Here is a 22,519-nt window from a genome sequence, read left to right on the forward strand (position 1 = left end):
AAAAGGATTTTAGTTTTTTTTTTTTGAAGACATTTTTCTTTTTGTCCTTTGCTTTTTTTTTCTCTCCAAGGGTTATTAGTGTTTGAGCTCTTAACTGAAATATTAAGCTTATGTGGCTTCTGTTGTTGCTGGAATTTCTAATTTATTATTTACTGTTGAATTTTTTAACCTATACTTGTTTTCAGTTTTTATGTAATCAATTTATTTTTTTATTTGTAGTTTCTTCCACATTTTTTGAAGCTTGAAATCTTTTCACCCAGAAATGTGATAAGACTTGATGAGAAACAATGGCTAAATTAAAAGGAAACATAAAATAATATATCTGAAATGTATTTATAATTGTGGGGTGATGTAAGGATAAAAAAAATCTGCTCTTCTCTAAGCTATCACAATGTTATTTATTACATCCTTGTTTTTTTCTTTGATAGGCAGTATTTTCTTAATCTTGTATTAAATCCTTCATATTTCTTTACCATTTTAGTAATAAGGAAGCAGTTGAAGAATTGAGTTCTAATTAGTCCACTATTTCTTCAATGTTATTTTTCTATACAGTGAATAAAGGAAGACATTAAAACTAGTCCCTAAAAGTTTTCTTGTTCGTGTAATTATCCAATTAGTTTGTTAATCAGTGTTGTGGTTGGATCATACGGTCTTTTTTTCTAAAACATGTATTAAATAAACTGTCCTCTACTTTTTTTTTTTTAAATGAAGTTCAGATTTTTAAAGCTTTTTAAAAAAGTCTAGTTTTGTGAAAGTGTAGAAGTGAAATTAACATTTAATTTCATAGGCTCTTTTTTCCCCTTCAGGTAGAATATTTAACGTGATAAATGATGCATCTTAACTGCACATTTATGTTCCATAGTAAGAGTTCTGGGAAGTACAAGAAATAATGATTAAGAGAATAGTGGGATTGATTTATGAGCAAAAGAAGCTGGTCATTTATAGCATGTCTAATGATGGGCATGTTTAAAAGGAGAGACAATAGAATGTTTGTATGTTTAGCAACTCTTCAGGCAAAGAGAAAAATTATTTTGGGCAAATAAAACCATTGCTCCTGAAATGATATGAAGAAAAAGAGTAATTTAGTTTAGAAAACAAATTAACAAAAGTAGAAAATAAAAAATATGTATTATTTACATTGGGAGCTGTTGGAAAGTGGAATCATCTCCCCAGAGAGCTAGTGGATGGGATAAACTAGCTGTCTCTGATTTCTGTAATTCATGGCAGATGCTTAGGAACAGGTTGCATAAGAGGTTTCTGGGAATGGTTTAAAATGAAGTCTTGTAAAATGCGTAAGGTCAGACGGGGTGACCTAGGTGGTATATTCTGACTCTATCAGATTCTGTGATAGCTTGTGGCATTCTGCTGTTCAGCACTAATGTACTGTGAGGATTATTTAACGGCAAATCCAGTGAGCCTTTATTTGGTTTAAGATGAAAATTATTTGAAAAATAGTAATTGACCTAAGAATATACTTGTTTTGGGCCAGTATCTTCTCCCTTCCTTTTGCTTTTTCATCAAATAAAAATAGCATTTTTACTTGGTTAAATATTCTGTTGATTGTTGTTAACCTTTACTTTTAATTGGCATTTGATGTCATTGGTGCATATCGTGTCTAGGGCAGAATTAATACAATGTTTGCAACATGAATTTGAATAACTTTCACCTGTAAAATACTAGCTCGGTTGATAGAATACTTCATCTGTGCTGCATAAGTTCTGTTCCGTAACAGTACAAATTTTTAAGTGGAATTTTATGTTTACATTCTTTATGTCAGTTGATAGCAGTGGTTACCGAAGTAGAATAGAAAGACAGTCAATGGGGGTATAGGAAGAAAATCTTAGAACTTTTATTTACTTATTTTTTAACCTTAGGAAATTGAGCTTTATGAACATTTACTAGAAGGAGGGGCATTGGTGGCCTCTTCTGTTTTGCATTCCAGATGGACATGCATCATCTCAGGCCAGAGTGGGTGAGCCTCACGTGGGGTGCCAGAGTTACTTTGACCCTGTTTGTTTCCAGTTAGAATGTACTTGCTTAAGGGATTTGCAGATGATATTATATAGTTCTAAACCTAGCCATCACAAAATGGGCAGGGAAAATATGGATGGGAGATATTTCTAATGAAAAATCTCTTCATCAGCTATATGACAAGTTTTAATGATCATTTGATCAGTCTGGCAGGAGGGCAGCAAAAAATTTATAATTACATGAAATTTGTATTTACATCCACTGTCATTAACAAGGAAACCTTCCTAAGGATCCATTTTGTGACATGAGAGATTGGCTAATGTAATATGAAGTTACTCACATTAGTGAGACATTTGAGAAATGTTTATTCTTAAATCTGTTTACTTAAACCTTGAGTCATCCTTTTAAAATATATGTATTTGTGCATCTATTACAATTTAGGTGATATAGTGCACAGAATTACACATGTATAATTTGTAAATATACAACTAGGGAACACATTTCAAAATTATTTAATGCATGTGTAATAGGAATAATTTGAGGCATATTTTTCAAATAAGTTTAAAGATAAGAGGTTCACATTTTTTAGTTGCTGTATTATTATTTTACTTATACAGTTTAAATGTTTTATATGTTATCTTGTTATAATGCCATTGGTGTTAAATCATGTTTAGGTGACTTTTCCAGGTTGAAATGAAAAAAGGTGAAGTAGAATGGAATTAATCAAATTATGAAATTAGTCATTGCGGGTGAAATAGGTGTTCAGTAACCCAGATCTCTAGAATTTAATAATAAAGGCATTGTGCTAATTTAACTCATTTGTGAAGAAGCTGGATGTAAATCAGGAAGAAATATGAGTTACAAAGTATTCTTTAAGAAGTGCTTTAATAATTTTGAGGACAGATAAGAGGAAACTAAGTTAATTGTGTTTTATCAGAACTTTTAAGTGCTTTTATTTAACAGATAGCTGAGAATTATTTATTACTCTGTTCATTGTTTGAATTAAAATTAATATCAAGTGTTGCTTGAATAGTCTTTTTTCCTTTTACACTTAAATAGGCTAGACATTTGCTTTGTTTATACCATTAATTTGTTTTCACACAGGCTGCAAAGGTAGCCATCAACTCAGAATTAATTAGTGAAATCAAAATTAATGAGGTTTTACTATATTGGGTCATTTCTACTTCAGGCCAGTTTTCTTTATATGAGTTGGACTAGCATTTTTTTGAAAAAAGAAAAATTAGATTTATTTTAATCCATATTTAAAAAGCAAGAAACCATCTTTTCTTATGAGTTAAGTACCTCTAATAACTATGCTTTCTTGGGCTTAGTAATATTGATTTTTTTTGTTTTCATTCTTCATTATTTTGGCTATTTCCAGTCTTATTACAGTAAAGCTAAAGTTAACTCTTTAGATACTTATTTACAGAGATGGTATATCATTTTTACTTTGGAATAAACTTTTTTTTAAGATGGAGTCTCACTCCGTCATCCAGACTGGAGTGCAATGGCGTGATCTCGGTTCCATGCAACTTCCGTCTGCAGGTTCAAGCGATTCTCCTTCCTCAGCCTCCCCGTCAACTACTGTTTTGTATTTTTAGTAGAGACAAGCTTTCACCACATTAGCCAGGCTGGTCTTGAACTTTTGACCTCAGGTGATCCATCCCCCTCGACCTCCCAAAGTGCTGGTATTATAGGTGTGAGCCACTGTGCCTGGCCTGGACCAGTTTTTTTGTAAATTAAGCTTGTTATTTGCAAATTTTCATTATTACACTATGTGAAAGGAGAATAAAAGTATTCTTTAAAACATATTTAGTTAAATTTATGTGTCAGAGGAGAATGCATCATGTAGAAATGAAAAAGCTAGAATCTTGGAGTTAAAGCTCTTTTTTTTAACCTTCAGAAAATTACATCTCATAATCTACTTTTTAAAGCACATCCTGTGCTCTTATTTAATATTCATTTTGTATGTCCTTTATTTTTGCTACATAACAGTAATAATATAATGTAGAGCTTTTAAGTCTTATGAAGATAGATTACATTTTCTTAAATCTTTGAAATTATCTGCCTGTGTATCTATGGGGAGGGTGAAAGTTCTGACAGGGAAACTTCTCATGAGGGGTTGATAATGTGGAAGGTCAAGTTTCTCATAAGAATGGGAAAGGCTTTTTTCTTTGCTTAATGGCTCTAGTCCTCTCTCTGCAAAATTACAAACTATGGTAAGGAGATCTTTGACAGAGAGAGAGTATGCGTAGTTCAGTCGTTGTCAGTAGCTTTGTGTCACCTCAGATGTTGAGATCTCCAATAGGGCAAAATTTAAGAACACCTAACAGAGAATACTAGCAAAACTTCATATTGACTCATACTTCATTTTCTCTACTTTTTGAAAAGGAATGACTAGAGTGTATGTGAGCATGAATGAAATGACTTTCAACGTGGGGACTAGCAAGTAGGTCAGTTAGATGTGTGGCACTAATTAGGGATTAGCTCTTTATAAAGAAGATTTTGGAGAGTTTCTCAGTCTTAAGTAGCAGAATCAAAAGTAGGGTCAGTGGCCAGGCGTGGTGGTTCACGCCTGTAGTCCTAGCACTTTGGGAGGCTGAGGCAGGTGGATTGCTTGAGCCCAGGGGTTCAAGACTAGCCTGGGCAACCTAGAGGCTCTATTAAATTTAATATATATATATAAAACAGTGGTGTTGGATGTGTGAATACTGTGATTGATAAGTGCCTGATGACAGGATATGAACAGATGAAAAGGAATACTCTTTAGGCACCATTCTTTAAGTTCATTATACCTATAGAAAAAGATAACTGTTTCTTTCATGAGGGAAATAAATAAAATGACCACTTTTTGACAGATTAATGTTGCAAAATAGAATATTGTAGTTAACCATTAATGTAGCAACCAACCCTTTTTATAAAATGAATAATGGATATATTTGACAAAGTCAGTATTGATGATAAGCTGTAGAAATGCAAAGCATCCATTGTATTAAACTCTTGCTTTGAATTAGCAGCATATGTATGTAGCAGTGTGTGTGTGTGTGTGTGTGTGTGTGTGTATTTACCCAGTTTTGTTCTAACATACCCAAATTTAACTATTTTTGTAGTTTGCCATTTTGTTTTGTTAATTATAAAACTAATTTGTGTGTGTCAGAGTCAACTGCCCCTCAGTTTTTAATGTCTTTTGTTAAGACATTAAGAATCACATTTCATGTTTCAATTGAATGTTTATCAGGAAAATAAGTAAGCTTAAAAAATGCTTTAAAAATTCTATATAATGTTTTAATAAAGGTTTGTAATACCATTTCTCTGAACTTAGTTTTTTTTTAACTTTTAACATGCGTAAACACCTGTTATGCTGATTATAGTGTGTAATTATAATACACAAAGTACAAATAAAGCTAACAAAGAATAAAAATAAAACATTCAAACATTGATTTTAGGTTGTTTACAAAAATAAACATTATCTAGTAAGATAAAAATAAAGCTAAATCCTAGTGAAGAGAATATAAGGGAAGAAAGCAAATGAGACCATTGATAGGCCATATTCCGATACTTATGCCCAAGATCCAGCACTGTTATAAATAGATAATTCAGTCCTGAGTTTCCAAAGTGTGTTCATCTAAAACTAGGTCTTAATAAGATTACTATGGTCAAACAACTTTGGAGGTGAATGATGTTGTATCCCCTTGACAAGATAATTATGGTCACAGCATTCTAAAGGTTCTTGGAAGTTCTGTGGTTAAAAACAGCAGCTACTACCTAACCTCAGTATTGTCAGTATTTACCATGCACATTTGACCACACTTTTCCTCCCTTTTTTTCATCTAGTACCTATCCACATGTCCTATTTGGGAAAGATACTGAGATACTGATCTTTAGTTTAAAAACAGCCTGTTTGCTTAGGAGAACCCCAGCAGGGTGAGGTTTGATGTGTTTTTTTCTTTAGATCCCATACAAGGAAAAGAGTATATATATAGAGCAGTGGGCCTCACCTTCAATAAATAGCCACAATATGTACAAGAATGAGTTTCAAATGGCTGTTTTTATATGGTTTCTCTCAGTATGACCTGAAAGCATAATCTAGTAAGTCACTGAAAAGTTAAGTTTTCAATTGTTTATAAATTGTTTTACAGAAATACTTTAATTTTTAATTTTTTAGGTCATAGGTTCAGTTCTCTCTTACCAGAGAAAATCTTTGATTATTTATATCTTGTCTTGTTCTAAAAAGGAGTTGAAGGGCAAAAACTAGAGGTAAGCAGAAAATACACAGCAGAACATTTAATTGGCTATTGTGTGGCCAGTTGAGGTGATGTATCTGCTGACATTATAGATAGACACCATGAAGGAACTAGGAATGCATATCTACAGATAATGTGAATATCTATGACTCCTAAGAAATGATCGTGGCAGAGGGACGGTGAGGGTATTGTTTTTGAGCAAAGGTGCAGGAAAGAGCATGGGTCTAAATGAAAGAGTCACAGACAGAAAGAAGCGCTGCAGAAAGCAGCTCCCGCAGCAAACAAAGGAAAGTTCACAGCATGGAAAGAGAACACCTAATAACAGATCAATTTTTTCTCAGCTTTGCCTGCTCCAATATAGTAATCATTTTAGTGAGGTCATCTTTAAATTTGAACAGCAGTTTTTCCAATCTTTTACAGTCTTTAATCTAGAATTAATTTAGTATAAAAATATTTTGATGATTGATCTGGGTTTTATGTATAATATAAAGGAACACATTTTTCAACATGACCTGATATTGTGGTTGTTTTTCAGTGGCAGCAAATGTATAATTAATTTTGCCTTAAGTTATTGAAAACAGGATCCATTTTATTTTAAATTTAATTTAAATACAATTAAGGTTTATTCTTCTTTTCAGGCAAGAGTACAGCACTGCATCTGCTCTGTAGCCAGTGACCACTCAGTAGGACTTCTAAGTTTGCGAGAGAAAAAATGCATAATGTTGGCATCTCGTCACCTTTTTCCTATTCAAGTAATCAAATGGAGGCCTTCTGATGATTATCTGGTAGTGGGGTGTTCAGATGGTTCTGTGTACGTCTGGCAAATGGATACTGGTAAGAACGAGTATGAAGAGATAACTATAGAAAATTAAATGGGTATATTTCGTTTTCTAGAAATGAAAATGTCTTTTGAATGAAGAAAACAGCCTTGAAATGTAAAATAGTTGCTACTTTTATTTCTAATTGTTTAAGTGGCCTCTTTTTTGTTCTGCTATGCCAAATGCTTGTAGAATATTTCATGAATCTTTAAAAGCATGTAATTGAGGATAATATGCAGATGAGGACGGACATATGGACAACAAAGTATGTATGATTCCTGTGTAATTCACGAGTAAACTGTGAACAAGAAGAAATCACCAGGTTCACATGTAGTGAAAAAGGTACAACCCTTTTTTCTTTGAACAGCAGAAAAGCAATGCTGGGCAGTTAATTGTATGAGGTAATTAAAATGAAGTTTTCAAGTTCTAGAGATAACAGTTAAAAATTCAAATTTCAGAAAGTTTATGTATTGGGGGTATAATGTAGAACAAGTAATGCTTAGCTTAAAAGCACAGACAATAATATGTAATGTTTATACACAGACTGCCATGGTTTTCCCTCAGAAATTTGCAAGTATATAACTAAATGTTTATTGGTTTAGGCCTTTTTCAAACTCATTGTTTTTTTACTTTTACAATTTTCAGTAGTCATCTATCAGTTATGAAAGTCTTTCTTTTGATTCCTAGTTGTACTAATATTTCTACTAGATTTTTTCCTTTTCTTCATCTTTGTTTTAAATAGTGTTTTTTTGAAATCAGACTCTAAACATATTTCTGCATACACTATTGTGCAAAAGGGAGTTCTCTTAAGCCTTTTGGGAATAAATAGTCATAAGCTTCAGTAATCTTTTATTTATTGTCTTCATTTTAACTGGTAGTACATAGGCAATCTTGACAAGAGGAAGCCTTCTTGAAGTCTGTCAAACTTCCTTGCTTTTGTGTATAACTTTTCTTTCTCTTGTCTCTCATTGTAAAAGAGATTCATACTTTTGGTCAAGTATTAAAAGCACAAAAGTATTAGAAAAGAAGAAAGATGAACCCACATCTCATTGCTCAGTGGTAAATGTTAACATTTTTGGCAAATTACTTTCTAATCTCTTTCTGGGCATTTAAAAAAACAGAATTGCTGTTGTACTACATACGCAATTTTGTGTCTTTCTTTTATGTGTCTTTATGTTATGTCCTATCTGGTGAATAGCAGTCTTGTGTTTTATTTTTTTTTAGTCCACTTCATAAACTGAATATATGGAATTTGTCTTTGGCTCTAGAGTCAGACTGTTTAGATTGAACTTAGGATGGACTCCTAGCTAGCCCTGTGACCTATTCCAAGTCACTGGATATTTATCCCTCAATTTCCTCACCTGTAAAATTAGAGTAATAATATTTTCTATCTTAAAGCATTTCTGAGAGAATAAAATGAGATAATATTTTCCTGACATGTGGTAAACAGAATATATGTATGTATGTATGTGTATGTGTGTGCAATTGTAAGCCTGTGTGTGTGTGTATACATGCATGTGTATGTATTTCCTACTACTATTATTAAAGAAGCATGCTATGTAACTTGCTACTTTGTTGAACTTGGGAGTATGACGTTATCTACATTTAGAAATAATTTTTTGGGAATTAGTACTAAAGAAAGTTCTTACAGCAATAATGGTATTTGTAAGACACTGTATTAAAATACTGTCAATATTAAGACTGGGCACAGTGGCTCATACCTGTAGTCCTAGCACTTTGGGAGGTGGAGGGGAGTGGATTGCTTGAGCCAAGGAGTTTGAGACCAGCCTGGGCAACATGGTGATACACCGTCTCTACAAAAAAATACAAAAATTAGCTGAGTGTGGTGACATATGTCTGTGTCCCACCCACTCAGGTGGCTGAGGTGAGAGAATCACGAGACCAGGAGGTCGAGGCTACAGTGAGCTGTGATTGCACCACTGCACCCCAGCCTGGGAGACAGAGAGAGACTCTGCCTTAAAAATAAAAAAATCTATAACTATTAAATTAATAGCTGATATATTTTAAGTGAAAATGTATAGTAAATTTGTTTAGGACTTGTTCAAATTAAATATTAAGAGAGTATCATTTTTCTGAAGTTTTCTGATGCTTAAATATATAATACTTGAATATTTCAGATACTATAAATATCTTTGTGAAGAATATAAAACGAAATTATTTACAAATGAGGCCTTACTGATAGACAAAGTTACTGTTCTAGTAATTTTTCTAGAAGGAAATGACAAATAGGCCCTAACTGTAGGGGTACTGGAAGAGGTTATTTTTATAATCAGTTTAGTATAATTAAGCCCAATTTAGATAAAATACAGCATGTAATATTGAAATTACATGCTGAAGATTTGGGTAAGCAATCAGTCAATATGACAGTCAAGATAAATGCTATAGAGAAGCTGAATTTATTTTGGATTTCAACCATAATAGGAGGCATACTTTGTTTTTTTCCTCCTTGCTGTTCATGCTGTAGCTAGTGATATAAAGTTCCCTGGGGAGTCAGTAAGGTACATCCTGGAGGTATTGACATTATTTATTTATTAAATTTATTTATTTATTAAATAAATAAAAAATGAAGCTAGGAAAATCAGATTCAGCCAGAGTTTGATGTATGAAATGTATTTAAACTCTGAGGAGATACTTAATACCTCTTGTTAGTGTTTTGGGAATGTATTTTTACAAATGCAGCCATACCATGTTAACCCTGTTTTGCATATTGGGCAATTTTCTAGTTATTGTTTTGAGTTATACTGATGTTTCTAGCTTAAAACACCTGAAGTGTCTTTCCTTTATATGTTTATGCAGCATGTTTACACTTTTTTTTCCTTCAAATGAGTACTTTGTGTTTTCAGTTCATATTTCCTTGTGAAATGCAGCCAAAGCTAGTAATGCAAAATGTAGAGAGCTGGAGTTCTAGAACCTTTTGTTCTTTTATTGTGACATTTTCTTATATGCAATAGCAATGTAATAGTGATGTAATGGCCATGGAAATTATTCTTTTACATCTCTAAATAGTTAAAAAACTACCCAAACACTAGCAACAAGATTGAGCCAGATGAACCTCTTGCTTCCCTCTTAAGAACTTAAGGTGGGCCACTGACCTAGGTGGCTTCTGTGGAGCTGCTTATGTGCTTCTGGGATCAACCGCCTCATTTTTCCCGTTTGATATTCCCAGTAAGTATGCAGTGCCTTTGACAAGGTCAGAATCCTGTCTCTTTGGGAAACAGGCATGCTGAAAGTAATGACCGATGTTACAAAATGTTCTTCTTATCTAGCCATTACCAAGCTTAAACCACATTCTCATCTGCTTCTTTTTATCATTCTTGCTACACAACAAAAGTGATTCCCACATCATATTTCTATTCCTTATGTATAATTATTAGATGTTCTTGGACAAATGCAAATGCCATTAATGCTTGACAAATATCAGGAATTAGTGTATGAGGACTTGTGAATTTATTTGTTATGTGATGTTTCTTTTTATGTTCTGCTCTCCATGTTTTCTAATATTTCTGTTTTTGCATGTACTTCATGAAATATGCATTTGAGTCTCCTTTTTGAACTTAAGTACCTAATGAAATCTAGCAGGGAATTATGAATTAATGTATGTTTGTATGTCTTTTGAAAAACACATAAAGCATGGCTAACAAAAAGCCTGTGTTTTAGGGACTCAGATTGTCATATAAGTAAAGCCTTAGTGACTGTTATTCTTCCTTAAGACTAAGTTTTGAAAACGTTTTTCATGCTTTTATTTTGATGCATTTAAATTGATGTTTTTCTCTTGTTACTAAAATTGCTGAAGAGAATCAGGAGGTAGTGTTGAAATTCAGTCTTTTGTTATTAGTGGAGGGTTTTAGTAGCATGTGTTTTCCTCATGTATTTGACCCTTTGCCAGTAGTATTTAATACAGTGGAAATTAGATCTTACATTTGTATTTCATTATATATTGCCATTACATCATCAGCTTTTCTGTACATTTTTGCTTTTCATTCTATTACAAAACATGCAATAGGACAGGGGAAGACACAGAAAATGAATGGGTAAAGAAAAAGAGGTAATTGACTAAAACCTTGGTAAAACCAAGTATAATTAGAGAGTTTCTTTTTTCTCTTTTAATGATTGACTCTGTGAAATCTTACATATTTACCTACCTATGTAGTTACCATTTTCATTGCTTCCCTTTTTGAAGGAAGAGGTTTAGAGTGGAGATATGACCGTGCTTACTACTCCCTCCCCTCACAACCCCTCCATGCAATTAGTCTCCCTCACCTACTTTTTTATTCTTTCCAGTGTACCATTGTAATTTATGGCCATATTTTTCCATACCTAGGCTATCTTTATTGGGTACCCTGCCTACTCTTTCTACCTTCTAATTCATCCTGTACTCTGCTGGGAAATTAATCCTAGGAAAGAAAACACTGACAACACTTGCTTCATATGAATGTCTTAATGAATAAACCATAAACAATATTAGTTCATAAAGCCTTCAGGACAAGGTCTTGCATAGTGTGGCACCTTCCTACCTTTCTGTCTTTACCTCTTGCTGTTCTTTTACACAAACCAGTTTCTCTGGTCAATAATAATTGGGTCACTCCCAATTCTTGTTGCTAGTATCATCCATATTGTTTTCATGATTTTCACTCACTTGGAACATTGCTTTTTTCCTTCCATTTTTTTTGTTTGTTTGTTTAAAACAAAAATATCTATGATATTTTCAGGAAATTTGAATAATAAGAATGCAGTCTTGCATATTTACCTGTGTAGTCACCATTTCCATTGCTCTTTATTGCCTTGTGTAGATGCAGATTTTTGCCTAGAGTCATTTTTCTTTTGTCTAAAATTTAATTTTTATTTTAGTGTCAGTCTGCAGGTGATGAATTCTTTCAGCTTTTGCGTGTTTGAAAAAACTTTGTTTTATCTTCATTTTTAAAGGCTATTTTCTCCAGATATAGAATTCTAGATCAACAGGTTTTTGTCTTTTGCTTCCTGTACTCCAGCTGTCTTCTGGGTTGCATTATTTCCAGCGAGAAATCTGCTGTCGTCCTTCTGTTTCTTCTATATGTAACATTTCTTTTCTCTGGCTGCTTTTAAGATTTTTCCTTAATTACTGGTTTTGAGCAATTTGATTGTGGTTTTCTTTATATTTCTTGTTCTTGGAGTTTGTTATACTTATTAGATCATGGCTGTATAGATTTTATCAAATTTGGAAAACTTTTGGCCATAATTTATTCAAATATATTTTCTCCCCTCCATTTTCTTTTCTTTTCTTTGGAGACTCCAATTATATGTCTTTTAAGCCATTTGAAGTTGTTCTTCAGCTCACTGTGATGGTATTTTCATTTTTAAAAATTATTTTTTTGTTTCATTTTATATAATTTCTATTGCTATGCTTTCAAGTTTACTGATATTTTCTTCTATAATGTCTAATCTAATTATTCCTATCTAGTATATTTTTCATCCTGATCATTGTAGTTTACATTCTAGATTTTGGTCTTTTGATATCTTCTATGTCTCTTTGCAGACCTTTTGAACATCTGGAATAGAATTATGATAACTTAATGCCTTTGTCTTCTAATTTTCATATCTTTGTCAGTTCTGGGTTTGTTTTCTTGATTTGATTTTTTTTTTTCACTCAGTATTGATCTTTTTTTTTTACATGCCTGGTAATTTTTTTTTTTTTTTTTGGGACAGCGGTTCACTCTTGTTGCCCAGGCTGGAGTGCAGTGGTCCGATCTCAGTTCACTGCAATCTCCGCCTCCCAGGTTCAAGTGATTCTCCTGCCTCAAGCCTCCCGAGAAGCTGGGATTACAGACACCACCATGCTCAGTTAATTTTTTGTATTTTTAGTAGAGATGGGGGTTTCATCATGTTGGCCAGGTTGGTCTCGAACTCCTGACCTGAGGTGATCCACCTGTCTTAGCTTCCCAAAGTGCAGGGATCACAGGCATGATCTACCGCGCCTGGCCATGCCTGGTAATTTTTTGTTAGCTACCAGATATTGTGAACTTTATTTTGTTGGGTGTTGGATATTTTTGTATTTCTGCAAATGTTTTGAGCATTGTTGTGGGACACAGTTAAATTATTGAGAAACAGTTTGATCCTTTTGGGTCTTGCTTTGTTAGGTAGGGCTGGAGCAGGGTTAAATGTGGAGCTAATTGTTATCCACTGCAAAGGGAAGACCTTCCTGAGAACTGTACCCAGTGGCTCATGAATTGTGAGGTTTCCAGTCTGGCTGGTGAGTAGGCACTATTCACAATCCTGTCTGAGTCCTGGGTACTGCACCCTCTAATCTTTTGAAGTGATTCTTTCCTTGGCCTTGGGTAGTTAGTTTCTTCACAGTCACATAGTAATCAGTACTCTGCCAAATATGTAAGGAGGACCTTCTGCAGGTTTCTCTGGAGCTTTCTTTTCACCCTGGTATTCTGTTGCAAACTCTATCTGCCTGTACTCTCAGCTAAGGAATCTGTTAGGCTATTCAGACAATGGATGTTAGTCAATCAATGTTCAGACAATGGACATTTGTCAATTAAGGATTGTCTGAAAAAGCATTGTTTCAAATCTTGTATCTATTTTTTCCCAATTATTATACGTAAAAGGGTAAATTCAGTTCCTATTACTCCGTCTTGGCTGGAAGCAGAAGTCTTTTCTGCTAATTTGAATTTTCAAAATCTTTAAATATTCAGGCAGAGTCCACTCTTTCCCTAATGTTTTTAAAAACAGGTTTAGTTGGGAATGGATTTTTTTTTCTATCTTTTGAACCTCTATTAGTCCATTCTCATGCTACTATCAATAAATACCTGAGACTGGCTAATTTATAAAGAAAAGAGGTTTAACCGACTCACAGTTCCACATGGTTGGGGAGGCCTCAGGAAGCTTACAATCATGGTGGAAGGCACTTCTTCACAGGGCGGCAGGAGGGAGAATGAGTGTTGAGCGAAGAGGGAAGCCCCTTATAAAATCATCAGATCTTGTGAGAACTCACTGACTATCAAGAGAATAGCATAGAGGAAACTGTCTCCATGATTCAGTTATCTCCACCTCATCCTGCCTTGACACATGGGGATTATTACAATTCAAGGTGAGATTTAGGTGGGGACACAGGGCGAAACCATATCAGCCTCTTTATTATTATTTTTGGCTTGTGTTGTTGATTATCCTCTTATGTGCAAATGTTTTGACCCTCACTCATGGAGTGTACATTTCCCTCCCGCCCCAGGAAGTTAATTACCATTGTTGTGTTACAACTATTTTTTTTTGTTTTTGTTTTTGTTTTTTGTTTTTTTTTTTTTTGAGGCGGGGTCTCGCTCTGTAGCCCAGGCTGGAGTGCAGTGGCCGGATCTCGGCTCACTGCAAACTCCGCATCCCGGGTTCACGCCATTCTCCTGCCTTAGCCTCCCGAGTAGCTGGGACTACAGGCGCCCTCCACCTCGTCTGGCTAGTTTTTTGTATTTTTTAGTAGAGACGGAGTTTCACTGTGTTAGCCAGGATGGTTTCGATATCCTGACCTCGTGATCCGCCCGTCTCGGCCTCCCAAAGTGCTGGGATTACAGGCTTGAGCCACCGCGCCCGGCCATGTGTTACAACTATTTAATCTTCAGACTTTATTCTAACTTTTCCAGTTGTTCCACTACAGTCTTTTACTGCGAAAAGATCCAGATTAGAATTGTGCATGGTTAGTTCTATCGCCCTTTCAATTTAAAATAGTCCCTTAGTTCTTCCTTCACCTTAAAGACTGAAAGTTTTGAATATTTCTGGCCAGTCGTTTTATAAAATGTTTCCCAATTTCTGTTTATCTGATGTTTTCTCATGGTTATTTTCAGAATATGTATCTTTGGCAAAAAAATCACTGACATTTTTCTCATTACATCTTATCAGTTGGCATATGATTTTAATTTGTTTCATCACTAGTGTTTACTTAGGTCACTTAAGGTGTTTTTTTGGCTTCTTCACTGGAAAATTATTATATTTTTCTTTTTGTAATTAGTAAGCATTTTGTGAAGAGATACTTTGAAACCATGTAAATAGCTTTTCTTTATCAAACATTTAAGTTACTCATTTATTTTCAGTTGGATCTCTATTTTATACAATAGATTACTTTCCTAAACTCGTATGTGATGTCTTGGATTTGGTCTGTGGGAGTCCCTTCACACTGGATATTTGTTTTCTTTCAGCATTGTCTTGCTTTACAGCACAAGTAGATGATGCTGCCTCCTCGTGTGGTTGTGCTTTTTATCCATCCTGGCTGATACCCTGTGACTGACGTCCTCTCTTCCCAGCATGGACATCCTTTCTCCCCTTTTGGGATCCAGCACCCTGTGCAAAGCTGCCTAACTGCATAGATACCCTCTTCACTCTATGGGCCCCATACCATTCCCCTCACCATGTGGATGCTCTTCTCATACCTCTTAGACTTCAACCTTCTGTGCCAGGTTGCTTTCATGTGTTGATTTCTTGACCTACCTTTGGGATCTGTACTGGGCTGCCTCACTGTGTGAACTCCCTCCTCTCTCCACTCGGGTTCCAACAGTGTCTCTTCATGCACATGCTTCTGGGGCTGAACTCTGTGTCAAACTGCTGCCACCACCTCCCTCTTATTTAGCTTCCCTCTACACCCTCTCAGCCTCTGACATACTGCCCTGGGCTGCTGCAGGCCTGCTTTTCACCACCATGCCCCTTATCTGACATGGACTCCTACCTTTGCTCAGGTCTGTTTACTAACTTTGGGCTCAGTTGTTCAAAAGAGGAGAGGAAGTATAAACTTTTGACACCAGAGAGTAAATTAGTTACTTGGTGTTTTTGCAGGTAGTATATTCTCACTTGTTTGTTGATTAATGATTTTATTTTGGATATCAATAAGGGAAAGTCACTTAAGCCTTTCCATTATAACTACAAACCACATTTAATAGAGAATTAAGAGCTAGAGCAGTAAATTCTAAATTTATTCCTGTGAAACTTTAAGATATCTGAAAGAATATCATATTATTTTCAAAATCAAATTAACTTTAATTTACTTAAAATAATCTTTTCCCACAATATTTAAAAACATGATATACATTTGTAAAAAATTGATATCTTACAAATCTTCATGTATAAGAATATGAAGTTCTATACTAATTCAACCATGTAAATATACCCTGTTAACCATGTAGTGTACATCTATTAAGAGTATTTTTCTGTGACTGTAATATCCCTTCCCCCACTTTAGACTATGAATACTGTTCTCTAACTTGTTATTTTCATTTAACAATATGTTGTGGCTTTTATTCTATGTTAATATATATAGCTGAGCTTTCTTTTAAACGTTGTGTTTATAACTTCACAGTACTCCTTTTAGTGGATACATTATAAATTATTGACCCAGTCTACTAATGATAGATATTTAGGTTTCCAAAAAATTTTTCTATTATGATTAAGACAATTATAACCCAACTACACACATATATGTTTGGATATGGTATCATTATTTAGCATAATCTTAGAAGAGGAATTCCGGTGTTAAAGGAAATGTGAGTTTTAAATTTAATAGAATTTGTTAAAAAATTACTAATTTTTATTTGTACTAAAAATATATTACCAGTTTTCTTACACACTTGAGAATGCTGAATATCTGTACGGTAAGAGATAAATAGTATTTCATTATTGCTTCAATTTGATTTGTTTGATTATTAGTGAGGTTGACATCTTTTTGTATGATTACTACTTATTTGTATTTCTTCTCTCGATTGTTCATATTCTTTAAACATTATTTTGTTGGCTTATTTTTTTCTCATAGATTTGTTACAACTCTGTATTTTGAGGCTGCTAACTCTATCTCCATTTAATCAACAAATAGTTACTCAGTGCCTCTAATGTGCCAGGCACTGTTCAGTGTACCAGGGATACGACAGTGAACAAAACATCTGAAACTCTTAGCTCTTGTGTAGTTTACATTCTGAGTGGAGAGAGGCAGGTCAAAAATAACAAAAACTTTAAACATATAGTATGTTCTCTGGTGTTCATGTTGTGGAGAAAGTGAAGCAGAAAAGGGAAAATTTGATAAGAGGGCCAGGGAATAACTCATTGAAAATGTAACATAAAGAGCTTGAAAGGTGGGTGAAGGAGGTAGTGAAGCTTGCATTGGAGGAAATTTGTGCTCTGACTTAGACAAGAAATGCATAGATGGAGATAAATGGAAAGGATGGCCAAATGAGGAAGCTTTAAAGTAGTTGCAGGCCGGGCGCGGTGGCTTATGCGTGTAATCCCAGCACTTTGGGAGGCCGAGGTGGGAGGATCATGAGGTCAGGAAATCGAGACCATCCTGGCAAACACGGTGGAACCCCATCTCTACTAAAAATACATAAAATTAGCCGGGTGTGGTGTTGGGCGCCTGTTGTCCCAGCTACTCGGGAGGCTGAGGCAGGAGAATGGTGTGAACCCAGTAGGCGGAGGTTGCAGTGAGCCGAGATCGTGCCATTGCGCTCCAGCCTGGGCGACAGAGCGAGACTCCATCTCAAAAATAAATAAATAAATAAAGTAGTTGTAAATAGAAGTAGTGGTAATTTCCACAAACATACGAAGAAACAGTTGACTGGGTGGTGAGAGTAAGAGTCAAGAATTTGCAGACAGAATGAGAAATTATAATATTTTTTCTGTTTTGTGGAAGTTTCTTAGAGAAGCTTCAGCAATTATTCAAGGAGGAAAAAAGCAAATTTTAGTAAGATTTTAAGATTGATATACAACTTAGAGGAAGGTCAAGTCATAGATTTTAATATTTGTACTGGTGTGATGGGATGGAAGTAGTCAAGAAAACCATCTGGGAGGTAGAAAGAGTAGAAAAGCCTGGAGAAGGTTGTTGGAATCTTAGCTCTGAACTTGACTTTATTGGGAAGCTGCATCAGGGACTCTGTGGAGAGGAATTAATTGAGGTGGTAGGTACTACATGGAAGATCGTTAGAGGAAGGAAGTACAAAAAAATATTTCCAGGAGGCATTGATAAAACATATTTCTACATAAAAAAATTTCATACCATTTTTTTCTTTACTTAAACTATTCAAAATATTCTAGTATTATGAAATATTTATGAATATATTTTTCTCACAGGTGCATTGGATCGTTGTGTGATGGGGATAACGGCAGTTGAAATTCTAAATGCTTGTGATGAAGCTGTTCCTGCTGCTGTCGATTCACTTAGTCATCCAGCAGTCAACCTGAAACAAGCTATGACAAGACGTAGTCTTGCTGCTCTTAAAAATATGGCCCATCATAAGCTACAAACCCTTGCAACTAACCTCTTGGCTTCTGAGGCATCTGACAAGGTAAGTTTTGTATGTGGGCTCATGAAGTGTGTAGACCCCAATTTAACTTCATTTAGTAACATGGCTTTGGCATATCTTAGGAGATAATTTTTGAGAGATGACACTTGAAAAATAAGCTTTTGATTTTCATTTAGGTTTATCCAACATAGTTTGAGTTTTTCAAGTAGTTGGCATTTGAAAAAGTAAATTATTCTTACCATTCAAATATTTTAAACTCCTTCCGACTGAATTAAGTGACTTTAGTTTCTCAAATTAGGGCAAACAAGTGTATATAATCTGTCTCACTTTTTGGTAGTCTTTCTATTGAAAGACTGAGCACTAGCTAGTGTCCTAAGGAGTGAAAAAAATAATTTAGGTACAATTAAGATGTCTGTAATTGTGATGTATCATTTTATTAAAATTAGGTTCTGATTTTAGTAAGGTTAAACCATTGTAAAGATTTAAGAAATTGTTTCAGAATAAGTATGATGGCGTTGCAGAAGTATTGAAATTTTTCTGAGACCCAACTCAAACACACTTTCCTTACTGACACTTAATAATCAAAGTATAAGTTACTTCTTCAGTTAACAGAAGATTATCCTATTAAAAAAACCAGTCCCAATTCATGAATTGGTTACTTATCTTTAGTTTTGTAGAGGCTAGCCACTATTTGGTCTGTGGTATTTGTGTAATGTGGTAGAATTAGAACTAGTTTGTCTTTAGTAATGGATAAATGAAACCTAGAGACAATCTCAATATTTCATCTGAATCACTACTTAAAATTCTAGTTCCATCTAAATATTCATTAGAGTTATTAGTGAATAGCACAAATACTTTTAATTTTAGTTTTTCTTGTTGATTTTCATGTTTTTAAATGGTTAGACATGTGAATAAATAGTGAAGGGGTTGAAAGGCTCATCTGCAGACTTGAAAATTAACCATGAGATTGTGCGTGCTGATGACACGTGAAGTACTGTAGACAATTCCACTGACCCACGTCCTCCAGTAATTCACAGTAATGTCACCCTTTGATCATTCTTTCTGCCCTCAAGATATAAATGTTTTATCGGCTATGTTGTATTGTGTGTTTCAACAATTGGAACTATGAAACTACATTTTTCCTCTGTGCTTTCAGTAGCATACCCGAAAGTTTGTGAAGAAATCACAGCTTAAATGCATTGACCATACCTGTAATTACTTCCAAGGAATCACATAGCTGTCTCTAGGAATTCAGTGTTCATAGCACATTTTCTGACATGATATGTAATTTGATTTTGAGCAAATTTATAAAACAATATGTTTAAGAGCATGCGTGCATGTTATGTAACTCCCAGATATATTCTTTTTCTTGATGGTATCCCCTAGAAGTAAAAATTTGGAAAAATAATTATATAACTTGCAAATTAAAGAAAAATGAGTGGTACAGTAACAGTTATGAATGGCTTTTGTAAGTGGTCATGGTCCATTATGTGATTTTTACAATCTTGTTTGTCCCTGTTTTAATAGCATATTTTATAGTGCAATTAGTGATAAAAGCACCAGATATCAGAGACACTACACTTAGGTATTGTAAAAGATGTTGCTTGTGAACCTCCTTAGTCTTGTAGCAGTGGTAATTGTTGCCTGGCCTACAAGGAAAACAATTATAGAAGGGAGGAAAAAGGCTTAGGAAGCTGAGGCTGCAGGAGGATAATCACTTTATGAAAAATGTATGTTGGCTGGACCATTAGGGATTTCTGTAACTCTTTTCTCATGTTGAGTTTGAGGCTCCTTCTGAAGGGAATATTTAAAGAGCTGTCCTCTGGATAGCTTTCTAACCTCAGGAGAAATAAACCCACCCACAGTTAAAAAACAAACAACTAAGAGCTTCTCAATGGTACAGGACTTACTCTAGGATATTGGATCCAATTTTTTACATGAGTCTTTCAATGGAAAGTGAAGCCTGTATTGGGATACTCTATAGAAAGTGTCCTGCTTTTTGTCTTGGTAGAATGGTGTTAGCAATCAGGGCTATATGGAAGTAACAGATATTTTATTTTGCTAATTGTGTTAATTATAGTGGACATTCAAAACTTTGCAAAGATGGAGAATGTACTATCCTGTGATATTTTTCTCACTAGAAGATCAAGAGGTTATTCAGTAAAATTATACTTTATTATTGTGCAATGAGTCTTTTGCAAGATTGTGTATATTTGAACCCCTTTTCATTTCTCTTGTGATATATATTTTTTTATTTATATTATGATAACTTATATACTTACCTAATTCTCCCTACTGAAATTCAGTCTTTTTGAGAGCAGGGATTTTTGACTTATTTATCTCTGTGCTTTTCCATGACGTCTAGCAGCAGCTGCTGTGCAATAACTATGTGTTGAATTGGATGATGTGGAACAGAAGGTGCAGAGAGCCATTTCTTTAGCTTTTTTGCCCTGTCTTTTGCAATTCCCTCATACCTGATTGTCTTAAGACCCCTGCTTTGCAGCCTCAAGTCTGTCTGTGTTCAAGAACCTTTAGATGTGGAGATTCATTAGTAACTTGCATTCTTCCTTTGCAAAAGGAAATTTTGTTCAGTTTTGCATATTCTCCCTTTGGTTTTGGTGAGTGAAGTTGTGTAGATATAACTCATTCTCCTTCCTTGCCCTATCTGTATTATCAGTGTTCTAACCCATCCTGAACTTATCTCAACTTTTTATTTTTTATTTTATTTATTTATTTTTTTCAGATGGAGTCTCACTCTGTTGCCCAGGCTGGAGTGCAGTGGCGCCATCTCAGCTCACTGCAGCTCCGCCTCCCAGGTTCATGCCATTCTCCTGCCTCAGCCTCCTGAGTAGCTGGGACTACAGGCACCTGCCACTGTGCCCGGCTAATTTTTTGTATTTTTAGTGGAGACAGGGTTTCACTGTGTTAGCCAGGATGGTCTCCATCTCCTGACCTCGTGATCCACCTGCCTCAGCCTCCCAAAGTGCTGGGATTGCAGGCGTGAGCCACTGTGCCCAGCCGACTTATCTCAACTTTATCCTCTCCTTTATCCTGTTCCTTTTGGCTGTAGACCATGATAGCTCATTTGTGACAGACTGACATTTTGGGATGGATAATTCTTTGTTGTTGGAGGACTGTAGTCTATATAGTAGGATGTTGAGCATCGTTTCTCTCTTCTACCTACATCGCATCGTGCTAGTAGTAGCCTCCTCTTTCCAGTTGTGACAATCAGATGTCTTTAGACATTGTCAAGTTTCCCTTAAGAGGCAAAAAATGGCCCTAGTTTAAAACCACTGCTTCTGGAAAAAAAAAAAAAAAAAAAGGCTTGAAATAGCAGGAATCCTGCATCCTGCATCCTCTCTCCTATCCGTCTTTTCCCTTCCCTACCCTGGTTTTTTTAATCTCATTCTTCCTCAGGACAGTGAAGCCATCACCAACCCTTAGTCCCTCTACCCATTTTGGCAGAGTTAGTTCTTACATTCTTTTTATGCTCACATTTTTTTTGTTTATACCTTTCCCAAAACACTTTTCCCTTTGTATGGGGTATTTTTTGCTCTTTATATTTGTCTTCCCTACTAGATTTTGAACTTCTTCAGGACAGGAATTCAGTTTTTCATCTTTTTATTTCCAATACTCAACGTAGTATAACTATATTACATTGTAGTATAAGTACACATAGAGTATGGTACATACTAGTGAAAAATGGTAATTGCTCAAGAAATTTAGTAGGAAGTTTGAGGTGTCGGTTAGAATTGTGTTGTAGAGGAACTTGAATGCAAAGCTGAGGACGTAATTTCATGGGTGCTGACATGTTGAATACTTTTAAAAGGATACTTTTGATTGCTTAAGAAATATTTTGTCATATCTAACATTTTTATGTAAGACACTTACAAATACTGATTTGGGAAGTGAATTGTGAGGTTACTGGAATGATAAAGTGGGAGGTCATGGGGACTGGAAATAGGATTAGGTGCTAGAAATATGGAAGAGGGGATGGTTAGGAAGCTGTTGCATAAGTTGAATAAGTAGGACTTCACTCTGGTCTTGAAGAGTTTGATGTTCAAGATGATTTCAGAGACCAAAACCCGGCTGAAGGGAGAATGGCAGTGCTATTAACGGGAATGTACAGGCCATGGAATGGGCTTTCAGGGTGATTGTAATAGGAGACGTGCATTTTATTGGTAGTGTTAGGAGTTGGGGTGTGTGCAAGTCAGCAAAATAC

The 22,519-nt window shown here is 35.0% G+C and overlaps 1 protein-coding gene across 3 annotated transcripts in view; it reads left to right on the forward strand.

Annotated features, from left to right (window-relative positions):
* WDR7 (WD repeat domain 7) overlaps positions 1 to 22,519 on the forward strand; it is a 408,770-nt gene that overhangs the window by 61,627 nt on the left and 324,624 nt on the right. For all 3 annotated transcript variants that reach the window (XM_033238435.1, XM_033238452.1, XM_033238442.1), the window contains exons 13-14: positions 6,854 to 7,049; positions 18,125 to 18,339. In XM_033238435.1, the coding sequence (XP_033094326.1) occupies positions 6,854 to 7,049; positions 18,125 to 18,339 (411 nt within the window). The remainder of the gene's footprint in view (positions 1 to 6,853; positions 7,050 to 18,124; positions 18,340 to 22,519) is intronic.

The sequence above is a fragment of the Trachypithecus francoisi genome, unplaced genomic scaffold (assembly GCF_009764315.1).
Source record: "Trachypithecus francoisi isolate TF-2019V2 unplaced genomic scaffold, Tfra_2.0 Contig01474, whole genome shotgun sequence".
Classification (NCBI taxonomy): Eukaryota; Metazoa; Chordata; class Mammalia; order Primates; family Cercopithecidae; genus Trachypithecus; species Trachypithecus francoisi.